Genomic DNA, 13,085 nt, shown 5'->3' with positions numbered 1-13,085 from the left:
GGATTGTGGTCGGTGTAGACTCGATGGGCCGAATGGCCTCCTTCTGCACTGTAGGGTTTCTATGATTCTATGATTCTATGATTTCTACTTTTTAAAAACTCCTGTAAAGCATCCAAATAAAATTATCATAATACAAATCATGTGCAACCTTATTTTAGCATTTAATGAACTGGCTGACTTAACCATGTTACAGTGCAGAAAAAGGCCATTCAGCCCATCATGTCTACGCTGACCAGAAAAAAAAACTAGCCGCTCATTTTAATTCCATTTTTGTGCACCAAGACTGTAGCCTTGCAGGTTCCAGCACTTTAGATACAGATCCAGGTACCTTTGAAATGAGTTGAGTGTTTCAGCCTCAACCACCAACTGAGGCAGTGAATTCCAGATTTCCACCACCCTCTAACAGTTTCCCTCATACACCCTCTAATCCTTCTACCAGTCACCTTAAATCTATACCCCTCAGCCAAGGGAAAATAGGATTTTCCTGTCTACCTTGTCTAGGCCCCTCACAATGTGATGTACACATCACCCCTTACCCTCCACTGTTCTAAGGAAAACAACACTAGCCTATTCAATCTCTCCATATAGCTGCAATTTTCCAGTCCTGGCAACATTTTTGCAAATCTCTGCATTCTCTCGAGAGCAATTATGTCCTTCCTGTAATATGGTGACCAGAACTGTACAGCTTTGGCCTAACGAGCTGTGTGGAGTTTGCACATTCTCCCCATGTCCGCATGGATTTCCCCTGGGTGCTCCGGTTTCCTCCTATATTCCAAAAATGTGTGGGTTAGGTGGATTGGCCATGCTGATTTGCCCCTTAGGGTCAGGGGGGCACGTGAGAGTAAATGCATGGGATTATGGGGATAGGGCCTGGGTGGGATTGTGGTCAGTGCAGACTTGATGGGCCGAATGGCCACCTCCTGCACTGTAGGATTCTATGATAACTCTATGACCTCAACACTGAACCCTGTGGAATGCTTCTTGAAACGTTTCCATTCACATAAACACCCATTGACTTTACCCTTTGTTTCCTGTCACTGAGTCCATTCTGGATCTGTTCTGGTGGGGATTTCTGTCACTGTGGCTGAGGTGCAGATCCCTGTGTTACAGAATGCTCAATGGTGGTGAATGGGGAGAACATCCTTCAGGATCCATCAGAATTCCTGACTTTTGCACAAACACTAATTTTCCAGGAAGTTGAATCTTCCAAGGAGCTGCTGTGTGCTGACAGAACCCTCCATGAATGTCTCTGACAAAGATGTGTGTCAGAGGTTGGCCTATATACACACTGTTTCCCTGATACTTATCCAAGAATTGTGACTGTTTAATCACCAAGTTACACCAAAGATTAACCCGCCATCTCCCACCCCACCAAAACCCCCATCCCCCACGCAAAACCCCCATCCCCCACGCAAAACCCCCATCCCCCTGCACAAATTGCTCACACTTTGGCCTGACCTCTCCCTCCCGACCTGACTCCCCTCCCCCCCCAAACTCAACCTGACTCTTTAACCCCCCCGTCAACATGACCTGACTCTTCTCCCCCCACCCCCCTCCCCCCCCCGACTTGACCTGACTTCTCCCTCGCCCTCTTCCCCCTTGACTTGACTACTCACTCACTTATTCACTGCCTTCCTTTGACATCTGTAAACACCTACATACAGCAACTGATGTAGTGACCAAGTGCCGGAGTCTCTGTTCTATCCCTGTGCTGTTCCTCCCTGGGCATGTGCTGCTCTGAAGGATCACTGATGATTCCAGCATTGGAAGATTCAGCCTGAAAAGTCCCAATCCAGAGATCTTTGCAGTGCTTGACCCAGCATCACTGCTGACTAGGAGATCTGAGCCTGTATGTGTGGGGGTGGCTGGGGCTCCCTGTGTCGCGGTGTGTGTGTGTGGGGGCACCCCGTGTCGCGGTGTGTGTGTGTGGGGGCTCCCCGTGTCGCGGTGTGTGTGTGTGGGGGCTCCCCGTGTCGCGGTGTGTGTGTGGGGGCTCCCCGTGTCGCGGTGTGTGTGTGGGGGCCCCCCGTGTCGCGGTGTGTGTGTGGGGGCCCCCCGTGTCGCGGTGTGTGTGTGGGGGCCCCCCGTGTCGCGGTGTGTGTGTGGGGGCCCCCCGTGTCGCGGTGTGTGTGTGGGGGCCCCCCGTGTCGCGGTGTGTGTGTGGGGGCCCCCCGTGTCGCGGTGTGTGTGTGTGTGGGGGCTCCCCGTGTCGCGGTGTGTGTGTGTGGGGGCTCCCCGTGTCGCGGTGTGTGTGTGTGGGGGCCCCCCGTGTCGCGGTGTGTGTGTGTGTGGGGGCTCCCCGTGTCGCGGTGTGTGTGTGTGGGGGCCCCCCGTGTCGCGGTGTGTGTGTGTGTGGGGGCTCCCCGTGTCGCGGTGTGTGTGTGTGTGGGGGCTCCCCGTGTCGCGTTGTGTGTGTGTGGGGGGTCCCCGTGTCGCGGTGTGTGTGTGTGGGGGCCCCCGTGTCGCGGTGTGTGTGTGTGGGGGCTCCCCGTGTCGCGGTGTGTGTGTGGGGGCTCCCCGTGTCGCGGTGTGTGTGTGTGTGGGGGCTCCCCGTGTCGCGGTGTGTGTGTGTGTGGGGGCTCCCCGTGTCGCGGTGTGTGTGTGTGTGGGGGCTCCCCGTGTCGCGGTGTGTGTGTGTGTGGGGGCTCCCCGTGTCGCGGTGTGTGTGTGTGTGGGGGCTCCCCGTGTCGCGTTGTGTGTGTGTGGGGGGTCCCCGTGTCGCGGTGTGTGTGTGGGGGCTCCCTGTGTCGCGGTGTGTGTGTGTGTGGGGGTCCCCGTGTCGCGGTGTGTGTGTGTGGGGGCTCCCCGTGTCGCGGTGTGTGTGTGTGGGGGGTCCCCGTGTCGCGGTGTGTGTGTGTGGGGGCTCCCCGTGTCGCGGTGTGTGTGTGTGGGGGCCCCCGTGTCGCGGTGTGTGTGTGTGGGGGCTCCCCGTGTCGCGGTGTGTGTGTGTGGGGGCTCCCCGTGTCGCGGTGTGTGTGTGTGGGGGCTCCCCGTGTCGCGGTGTGTGTGTGTGTGGGGGCTCCCCGTGTCGCGGTGTGTGTGTGTGGGGGCTCCCCGTGTCGCGGTGTGTGTGTGGGGGCTCCCCGTGTCGCGGTGTGTGTGTGTGTGGGGGCTCCCTGTGTCGCGGTGTGTGTGTGTGTGGGGGCTCCCTGTGTCGCGGTGTGTGTGTGTGGGGGCTCCCCGTGTCGCGGTGTGTGTGGGGGCCCCCCGTGTCGCGGTGTGTGTGTGTGTGGGGGCTCCCCGTGTCGCGGTGTGTGTGTGTGTGGGGGCTCCCTGTGTCGCGGTGTGTGTGTGTGTGGGGGCTCCCTGTGTCGCGGTGTGTGTGTGTGTGGGGGCTCCCTGTGTCGCGGTGTGTGTGTGTGGGGGCTCCCCGTGTCGCGGTGTGTGTGTGTGTGGGGGCTCCCCGTGTCGCGGTGTGTGTGTGTGTGGGGGCTCCCTGTGTCGCGGTGTGTGTGGGGGCCCCCCGTGTCGCGGTGTGTGTGTGGGGGCTCCCCGTGTCGCGGTGTGTGTGTGTGGGGGCTCCCCGTGTCGCGGTGTGTGTGTGTGTGGGGGCTCCCTGTGTCGCGGTGTGTGTGTGTGTGGGGGCTCCCTGTGTCGCGGTGTGTGTGTGTGGGGGCCCCCCGTGTCGCGGTGTGTGTGTGGGGGCTCCCCGTGTCGCGGTGTGTGTGTGGGGGCTCCCCGTGTCGCGGTGTGTGTGTGTGTGGGGGCTCCCCGTGTCGCGGTGTGTGTGTGTGTGGGGGCTCCCTGTGTCGCGGTGTGTGTGGGGGCTCCCCGTGTCGCGGTGTGTGTGTGGGGGCTCCCCGTGTCGCGGTGTGTGTGTGTGTGGGGGCTCCCCGTGTCGCGGTGTGTGTGTGGGGGCCCCCCGTGTCGCGGTGTGTGTGTGTGTGGGGGCTCCCCGTGTCGCGGTGTGTGTGTGTGGGGGCTCCCCGTGTCGCGGTGTGTGTGTGTGGGGGCTCCCCGTGTCGCGGTGTGTGTGTGTGGGGGCTCCCCGTGTCGCGGTGTGTGTGTGGGGGCTCCCCGTGTCGCGGTGTGTGTGTGTGTGGGGGCTCCCTGTGTCGCGGTGTGTGTGTGTGTGGGGGCTCCCTGTGTCGCGGTGTGTGTGTGTGGGGGCTCCCCGTGTCGCGGTGTGTGTGTGTGGGGGCTCCCCGTGTCGCGGTGTGTGTGTGTGGGGGCTCCCCGTGTCGCGGTGTGTGTGTGGGGGCTCCCCGTGTCGCGGTGTGTGTGTGTGTGGGGGCTCCCTGTGTCGCGGTGTGTGTGTGTGTGGGGGCTCCCTGTGTCGCGGTGTGTGTGTGTGGGGGCTCCCCGTGTCGCGGTGTGTGTGGGGCCCCCCGTGTCGCGGTGTGTGTGTGTGTGGGGGCTCCCCGTGTCGCGGTGTGTGTGTGTGTGGGGGCTCCTGTGTCGCGGTGTGTGTGTGTGTGGGGGCTCCCTGTGTCGCGGTGTGTGTGTGTGGGGGCTCCCCGTGTCGCGGTGTGTGTGTGTGGGGGCTCCCCGTGTCGCGGTGTGTGTGTGTGTGGGGGCTCCCTGTGTCGCGGTTGTGTGTGGGGGCCCCCCGTGTCGCGGTGTGTGTGTGGGGGCTCCCCGTGTCGCGGTGTGTGTGTGTGTGGGGGCTCCCCGTGTCGCGGTGTGTGTGTGTGGGGGGCTCCCCGTGTCGCGGTGTGTGTGTGGGGCCCCCCGTGTCGCGGTGTGTGTGTGTGTGGGGGCTCCCCGTGTCGCGGTGTGTGTGTGTGGGGGCTCCCCGTGTCGCGGTGTGTGTGTGTGGGGGCTCCCCGTGTCGCGGTGTGTGTGTGTGGGGGCTCCCCGTGTCGCGGTGTGTGTGTGTGGGGGCTCCCCGTGTCGCGGTGTGTGTGTGGGGGCTCCCCGTGTCGCGGTGTGTGTGTGTGTGGGGGCTCCCTGTGTCGCGGTGTGTGTGTGTGTGGGGGCTCCCTGTGTCGCGGTGTGTGTGTGTGGGGGCTCCCTGTGTCGCGGTGTGTGTGTGTGTGGGGGCTCCCTGTGTCGCGGTGTGTGTGTGTGGGGGCTCCCCGTGTCGCGGTGTGTGTGGGGGCCCCCCGTGTCGCGGTGTGTGTGTGTGTGGGGGCTCCCCGTGTCGCGGTGTGTGTGTGTGTGGGGGCTCCCTGTGTCGCGGTGTGTGTGTGTGGGGGCTCCCCGTGTCGCGGTGTGTGTGGGGGCCCCCCGTGTCGCGGTGTGTGTGTGTGTGGGGGCTCCCCGTGTCGCGGTGTGTGTGTGTGTGGGGGCTCCCTGTGTCGCGGTGTGTGTGTGTGTGGGGGCTCCCTGTGTCGCGGTGTGTGTGTGTGGGGGCTCCCCGTGTCGCGGTGTGTGTGTGTGGGGGCTCCCCGTGTCGCGGTGTGTGTGTGGGGGCTCCCCGTGTCGCGGTGTGTGTGTGTGTGGGGGCTCCCTGTGTCGCGGTGTGTGTGGGGGCCCCCCGTGTCGCGGTGTGTGTGTGTGTGGGGGCTCCCCGTGTCGCGGTGTGTGTGTGTGGGGGCTCCCCGTGTCGCGGTGTGTGTGTGGGGGCTCCCCGTGTCGCGGTGTGTGTGTGTGTGGGGGCTCCCCGTGTCGCGGTGTGTGTGTGGGGGCCCCCCGTGTCGCGGTGTGTGTGTGTGTGGGGGCTCCCTGTGTCGCGGTGTGTGTGGGGGCTCCCTGTGTCGCGGTGTGTGTGTGGGGGCTCCCCGTGTCGCGGTGTGTGTGTGTGTGGGGGCTCCCTGTGTCGCGGTGTGTGTGGGGGCTCCCTGTGTCGCGGTGTGTGTGGGGGCTCCCCGTGTCGCGGTGTGTGTGTGTGGGGGCTCCCCGTGTCGCGGTGTGTGTGGGGGCTCCCTGTGTCGCGGTGTGTCAAAGAATCATAGAACCCCACAGTGCAGAAAGAGGCCATTCGGCCCATCGAGTCTGCACCGACCACAATCCCACCCAGACCCTACCCTCTTATCCCTACATATTTTACCCACTAATCCCTCTTATCGACGCATCTCAGGACACGAAGGGGCAATTTTAGCATGTCCAATCAACCTAACCCGCACATCTTTGGACTGTGGGAGGAAATCGGAGCACCCGGAGGAAACCCACGCAGACACGAGGAGAATGTGCAAATTCCACACAGACAGTGACCCAAGCCGGGAATCGAACTCGGGTCCCTAGAGCTGTGAAGCAGCAGTGCTAACCACTGTGCTACCATGCCGCCCCATGTGTTGGGGGCTCCCTGTGTCGGGGTGTGTGTGGGGAGGGGGTTGCTCCCTGTGTCGCGGTACGTGTGGGGGGGGGGGGGGGGGGCTCCCTGTGTCGCAGTGTGGGGGGGGTCCTCCCTGTGTCGCAGTGTGTGGGGGGGGGGGGAGCTCAGTGTGTCGTGGGGGCTCTCTGTGTCGTGGGTGCTCTCTGTGTCGTGGGTGCTCTCTGTGTCGGGGGTGCCTCTCTGTGTCGTGGGTGCTCTCTGTGTCGGGGGTGCCTCTCTGTGTCGGGGGTGCCTCTCTGTGTCGGGGGTGCCTCTCTGTGTCGGGGGTGCCTCTCTGTGTCGGGGGTGCCTCTCTGTGTCGGGGGTGCCTCTCTGTGTCGGGGGTGCCTCTCTGTGTCGGGGGTGCCTCTCTGTGTCGGGGGTGCCTCTCTGTGTCGGGGGTGCCTCTCTGTGTCGGGGGTGCCTCTCTGTGTCGGGGGTGCCTCTCTGTGTCGGGGGTGCCTCTCTGTGTCGGGGGTGCCTCTCTGTGTCGGGGGTGCCTCTCTGTGTCGGGGGTGCCTCTCTGTGTCGGGGGTGCCTCTCTGTGTCGGGGGTGCCTCTCTGTGTCGGGGGTGCCTCTCTGTGTCGGGGGTGCCTCTCTGTGTCGGGGGTGCCTCTCTGTGTCGGGGGTGCCTCTCTGTGTCGGGGGTGCCTCTCTGTGTCGGGGGTGCCTCTCTGTGTCGGGGGTGCCTCTCTGTGTCGGGGGTGCCTCTCTGTGTCGGGGGTGCCTCTCTGTGTCGGGGGTGCCTCTCTGTGTCGGGGGTGCCTCTCTGTGTCGGGGGTGCCTCTCTGTGTCGGGGGTGCCTCTCTGTGTCGGGGGTGCCTCTCTGTGTCGGGGGTGCCTCTCTGTGTCGGGGGTGCCTCTCTGTGTCGGGGGTGCCTCTCTGTGTCGGGGGTGCCTCTCTGTGTCGGGGGTGCCTCTCTGTGTCGGGGGTGCCTCTCTGTGTCGGGGGTGCCTCTCTGTGTCGGGGGTGCCTCTCTGTGTCGGGGGTGCCTCTCTGTGTCGGGGGTGCCTCTCTGTGTCGGGGGTGCCTCTCTGTGTCGGGGGTGCCTCTCTGTGTCGGGGGTGCCTCTCTGTGTCGGGGGTGCCTCTCTGCCTCTCTCTGTATTTTGTGACCTTCCTGTGAAGATGCTTTCATTCTCATCTCTGGTTTGTGTTCAATTAGCAGATGTTTTCCTTAATTTATCCATTACCCTGCACTTTCCCTGTTTGGAGATTTGAAAATGCCTCGATCGGTTTGTGTGTGTGTGTCCCTAGACTGACCTCACCCAGTTTATTTTCTGTCTCTCTGTCTCACTCCCAGCACCAGTTCAATCATTTCCTGACACCAAGTCTTCAGCCACCTTGGTTCCTGCACGGTGGCCCATCTCCCCAGACACGCAGCTATTCCCAGGTCTTCAGCAGCATATTGCTGAAGCTGTGCAGATGAGAGGTGTCCGCCTGAGATAAGATCGGATTTTGAGTGTTGAGTATCTAACTGAGTTACAGGGAGACACTCGATGTAATGCAGTGTTATCAGTCTTAGCTATAGCCATTGTCAGTCATGGTGTCTATCAGAGCCTCAATGTGGACAACATTCGAATCAGTATTAGCCCTTGTTGTAAGAAGCCAATCACCAGCCGGAGAGTTTGTATGAATGGACAGAAAGCAAGTTGTGTGAGTAACAGGCCAAGAACAGCAGGCTTTGGAGAACAGGAATGTGTGGCTGGGGAAATGGTGGGGTGGGGATAGGCGTCTAGGTCTGCACCTAACCCCGTGCTGTACCTGCCCTGGGAGTGTCTGATGGGCACAGTAAGAAGTCTCACAACACCAGGTTAAAGTCCAACAGGTTTATTTGGTAGCAAATACCATAAGCTTTCGGAGCACTGCTCCTTCGTCAGATGGAGTGGTCTCTGTTCTCCAACAGTGCACAGACACAGAAATCAAGTTACAGAATACTAATTAGAATGCAAATCTCTACAGCCAGCCAGGTCTTAAAGGTACAGATAATGTGGGTGGAGGGAGCATTCAACACAGGTTAAAGAGATGTGTATTGTCTCCAGACAGAACAGCTAGTGAGATTCTGCAAGATCAGGGAGAAAGCTGTGTGGGTTACTGCTAATGTGACATAAATCCAACATCCCGGTTTAGGCCGTCCTCATGTGTGCGGAACTTGGCTATCAGTTTCTGCTCAGCGACTCTGCGCTGTCGTGTGTCGTGAAGGCCGCCTTGGAGAACGCTTACCTGAAGATCCAAGGCTGAATGCCCGTGACTGCTGAAGTGCTCCCCCACAGGAAGAGAACAGTCTTGCCTGGTGATTGTCGAGCGGTGTTCATTCATCCGTTGTCGTAGCGGCTGCATGGTTTTCCCAATGTACCAAGCCTCGGGGCACCCTTTCCTGCAGCGTATCAGGTAGACAACGTTGGCCGAGTTGCAACAGTAGGTACCGTGTACCTGGTAGATGGTGTTTTCACGTGAGATGATGGCATCCGTGTCGATGATCCGGCATGTCTTGCAGAGGTTGCTGTGGCAGGGTTGTGTGGTGTCATGGTCACTGTTCTCCTGAAGGCTGGGTAGTTTGCTGTGGACAATGGTCTGTTTGAGGTTGTGTGGTTGTTTGAAGTCAAGAAGTGGGGGTGTGGGGATGGCTTTGGCGAGATGTTCGTCTTCATCAATGACATGGGGCGGCATGGTAGCACAGTGGCTAGCACTGCTGCTTCACAGCTCCAGGGTCCCGGGTTCGATTCCTGGCTCCGGTCACTGTCTGTGTGGAGTTTGCACATTCTCCTCGTGTCTGCGTGGGTTTCCTCCGGGTGCTCTGGTTTCCTCCCACAGTCCAAAGATGTGCAGGTTAGGTTGATTGGCCAGGTTAAAAATTGCCCCTTATAGAGTCCTGGGATGCGTAGGTTAGAGGGATGAGTGGGTAAATATGTGGGGGTAGGGCCTGGGTGGGATTGTGGTCGGTGCAGACTCGATGGGCCGAATGGCCTCCTTCTGCACTGTAGGGTTTCTATGTTGAAGGCTCCGGAGGAGATGCCGTAGCTTCTCCGCTCCAGGGAAGTACTGGACGACGAAGGGTACTCTGTCCACTGTGTCCCGTGTTTGTCTTCTGAGGAGGTCGGTGTGGTTTTTCGCTGTGGCGCGTCGGAACTGTTGATCGATGAGTCGAGCGCCATATCCTGTTCTTATGAGGTGTTGTGAGACTTCTTACTGTGGTTACCCCAGTCCAACGCCGGCATCTCCACACAGAGTCTGATGGGGACAGTGTAGAGGGAGCTTTACTCTGTATCTAACCCTGTGCTGTACCTGTTCTGAGAGTGTTTGATGGTGACACTATAGAGGGAGCTTTAATCTGTATCTAACCCCGTGCTGTACCTGTCCTGGGAGTGTTTGATGGGGACAGTGTAGAGGGAGCTTTACTCTGTATCTAACCCCATGCTGTACCTGTCCTGGACTTATTTCATGGGAAGAAGTCTCACAACACCAGGTTAAAGCATCTCATTAGCTGTTTCATGGGGACAATGTAGAGGGAGCTTTACTCTGTATCTAACCCTGTGCTGTACCTGTCCTGGGAGTGTCTGATGGGGACAGTGTGGAGGGAGCTTTACTCTGTATCTAACCCCGTGCTGTACCTGTCCTGGGAGTGTCTGATGGGGACAGTGTAGAGGGAGCTTTACTCTGTATCTAACCTTGTGCTGTACCTGTCCTGGGAGTGTTGATGGGGGAGTGTTGGTGGGGCAGTGTTCAGGACCAGCTCAGAAACTCCAAGGCATTTTGTGCTGTTAGCCAAGGCCCTAACTTTTGCATTTGAACTTGGCATTGGTAAGTATAAGATGTTTCACTCCAGGTATAATTCCAGTGACCCATTCGGAAGCTTTGATAAAAACAAACTTTATTTAAGAACACAGTTAGCATATAACAAAAATAATTAACATAACTTTTACCAATTAAAATACATTAAAAACATGACAAAGTATAATTCTTAACAGTGAGCTGTTTCTGTTGTTCCAATTTAGCAGTATCCACCATTGACATGAATCCCTTCTTTAGGACAAGTTAGCACAGAAACCAATGATACTTATGTGGGAACTAGATTTCTGGCCTTTTAACACCTGGACAGAGATCCGGTCAAACAATTGTCTTCGAATTCTCAGACAGCAACTTCTCAGCAGAATCTCAGAGAAAGAAATTTATTTCCCGTCTCTCTCTTAAGATCCCAAAAAGTAGACTGCCTTGAGTTCTCTGTGAAAGCCTAGTCATGAAAATACCTGTCAATCAAGCCCCAATATCCCAGGGTAAAACGCAAAACAACAGAACGCTGCATTAGTTCAGATTAGTACAAACATTGTAGCAATTAAGATCAATTATGCTGCTGCAGTAACAATACAGTGCTGCTGTATACAGACATATCAGCTGAGTCATAGAACAGATCCTACACTGGAAACATGACTAAAATGCATTTCTTAAAGGCACAGTACCATTATACCTTACCCCTTAAGAGAAAAATGAACCATCAATATTCAAAGCTTCATTTTTCAAAACCTCTAGTTTCACACTGTTAGTCCTCTCTTTCACTCTCTTTCTCTCGCTCTCTCTTTCTCTCTCTCTCGCTCTCTCTCTCTCTCTATATAAAATATATATATACACAGTTTATAAAATCTTAACAGTAGTATAGTCCATTTCAGTCTTTTTCATCCACCATTGAATATTTCCTCTTTCGACACACTGCTATTTACTCTTTCCAAAACTCTTCAGCCCTTAATCCTGTGTTGATTCCAAGTCTGAGCTCCATTTCTTCGTTATGATTATAGATTAGCTGTAGTGATGTCTTCAAGTTCTAGACAGGATCAGGAGGGTACATTGGATAGAGACTGGCACAAACCACTTTGAGTTTGCTTTTTACTTTCCTTTGCTGAGTCCAACCAGTTCCTTTGATCACCAAAAGTCCCAACATCTGAAATCAAAATAATCTTCTCCCAGAAGATTGAACTGCTCACAAACTATCAAAGTGAGCCTTTGTGCATTGTCTCAACTTCACGTGTAAATGGCTAGGGGCATTTGGATAGGTCACTTTATCTCTGTCTCCTTTCTTGTTAACTGGCCTTAGTTCCTCTGTCAGACAGTAGAACTCCTTTGTTTGCTCTGGTTTTTTACCATCACTTTCTACACATTCTTTGGCAAAGACACACATTTGATTTTCTTCCTTGGTCTTAGAATCCGTTGCAACCATGGTTCCAGAGATCACCATGGTAGTTACACTGTTGCGAAAACTATCGTAATTTACTTGAACAAAAACTGAAAATGCTGGAAAATCTCAGCAGGCCTGACAGCATCTGTGGAGAAAGAATAGAGCCAACGTTTCGAGTCAGGGTGACCCTTCGAAGGGTAATCAAGCACCACTCTGCAATATCCCAGGGGAAAACAAAGTAACATCCCTGCATTAATTCAGGTTAAAGCAAACATTGTAGCAATTAAGATCAATTATGTTGTGCAGTAACACTACAGTTCTGTGGTATAGAGACAGAATGGCTCTGAGTGCATAGAACAGAGCCTGCAGCAGAAACATGACTAAAATACATATCTTAAAGGCACAGTATCATCACAACAGTATTAGAAGGAGCTTTACTCTGTACATAACCCCCTGTTGTACCTTAACTGGGAATGCTATAATGGGGAAAGTGTAGAGGTTTTTTACTCTGTATCTAACCTCGTGCTGGAAGTGTTTGATGGGGACAGTGTAGAGGGAGCTTTATTCCGTATATAACCCTGTGCTGTAACTGCCCTGTTAGTGTCTGAAGAAGAAAGTATAGAGGGAGCTTTTCTCTGTATCTAACCCTGTGCTGTACCTGTCCTGGGACTGTTTGTTGCAGCCGGATGGAGTTTCACTCTGAATTTGTAATGGGAACTTTGCCGTTTTTTAGGTTCCAAACTGTGATAATTATTCTCAGGTATCTGGGATTAGATTGCAGACTGACCATTGCTCCTACTATCTTTTGCTCTGACTGTACTTGTTCTGTTCATTGCAGGCACTGTGGACTCGATCAGGAAGTGGAAGTGATCGGCTAAGAATTGGAAATTTAAATGAAGATTTTGAGTGTAGAATTGTTGTTGGAATCTTGCTGTTGAATCTGACAATTTTGTGTGACGGTTAATAACGGTAGCTCTGATCACAATGAAATATATCTTCTTTCTGCTCTATATCTCTGATTGATCTCTAAGATGATTGAACTCTGTTTATGAATTCTCTGTAGTAATGATGTGGATCGAGAGTTGGCCAGTGTCATTAATGCCATGTTAGCCATTTGATGATAATGGGCATGAGAGCAGTAAGATGTATCAAGTGACACCAGATCATTGACAGGGCACGGTGATTTCCAGTCTGATTTCAATGAATTCTATTTGGAGTTCTGTGGTTTCCAATCTGATTTTGATGATTTCCAATCTGATTTCGGTGATTACCGGTCAGAGCTCAGTGATTCCCACTTGATGTCACTGATTCCCAGTCTGATTTCAGTAATTCCTGGTCTGAACTCACTGATTCCCAGTCTGATTTCACTGATTGCTGGTCAGTGCTCAGGATACCTTGAACCAAATTTTTACACCTAGTAATTGAGAATCCTGTAATGAGCAGTTAATGATTGGGTGAAGGACAGGATAGAATATGTCAAAGTCCCGCCCAGAACTGGAGAATAATTGGTTTTAATGCAAAGGCTATTCTACATTCAGACCCATCCAAAACCCAGTTCCATTCATAACCCAACTCATTCAGGACCAGTTACTGTGAAAGGGAGGGTAGGTAATTTACTGTTTTACCCACCTCCTTACCCCTGACCCAGGGGCTTAAGGTCATAAACAATAGGAGCAGCCCTTTAAGCTCCCTCCACTGTTCAATAATACCATGGCTGATCT

At 55.2% G+C, this 13,085-nt stretch overlaps 1 protein-coding gene across 2 annotated transcripts in view; it reads left to right on the top strand.

Annotated features, from left to right (window-relative positions):
• LOC144488130 (androgen-induced gene 1 protein-like) overlaps positions 1-12,639 on the top strand; it is a 28,050-nt gene extending 15,411 nt beyond the window's left edge. For both annotated transcript variants that reach the window (XM_078206155.1, XM_078206154.1), the window contains one exon: positions 12,203-12,639. In XM_078206155.1, the coding sequence (XP_078062281.1) occupies positions 12,203-12,234 (32 nt within the window). In that variant the 3' untranslated portion in view covers positions 12,235-12,639. The remainder of the gene's footprint in view (positions 1-12,202) is intronic.
• Positions 12,640-13,085: the final 446 nt, after the last annotated feature.

This window comes from Mustelus asterias, unplaced genomic scaffold (assembly GCF_964213995.1).
Source record: "Mustelus asterias unplaced genomic scaffold, sMusAst1.hap1.1 HAP1_SCAFFOLD_1318, whole genome shotgun sequence".
NCBI lineage: Eukaryota > Metazoa > Chordata > Chondrichthyes > Carcharhiniformes > Triakidae > Mustelus > Mustelus asterias.
The sequence above is the reverse complement of the archived record's forward strand: the minus strand, read 5'-3'. Positions and strand labels throughout refer to the sequence as shown.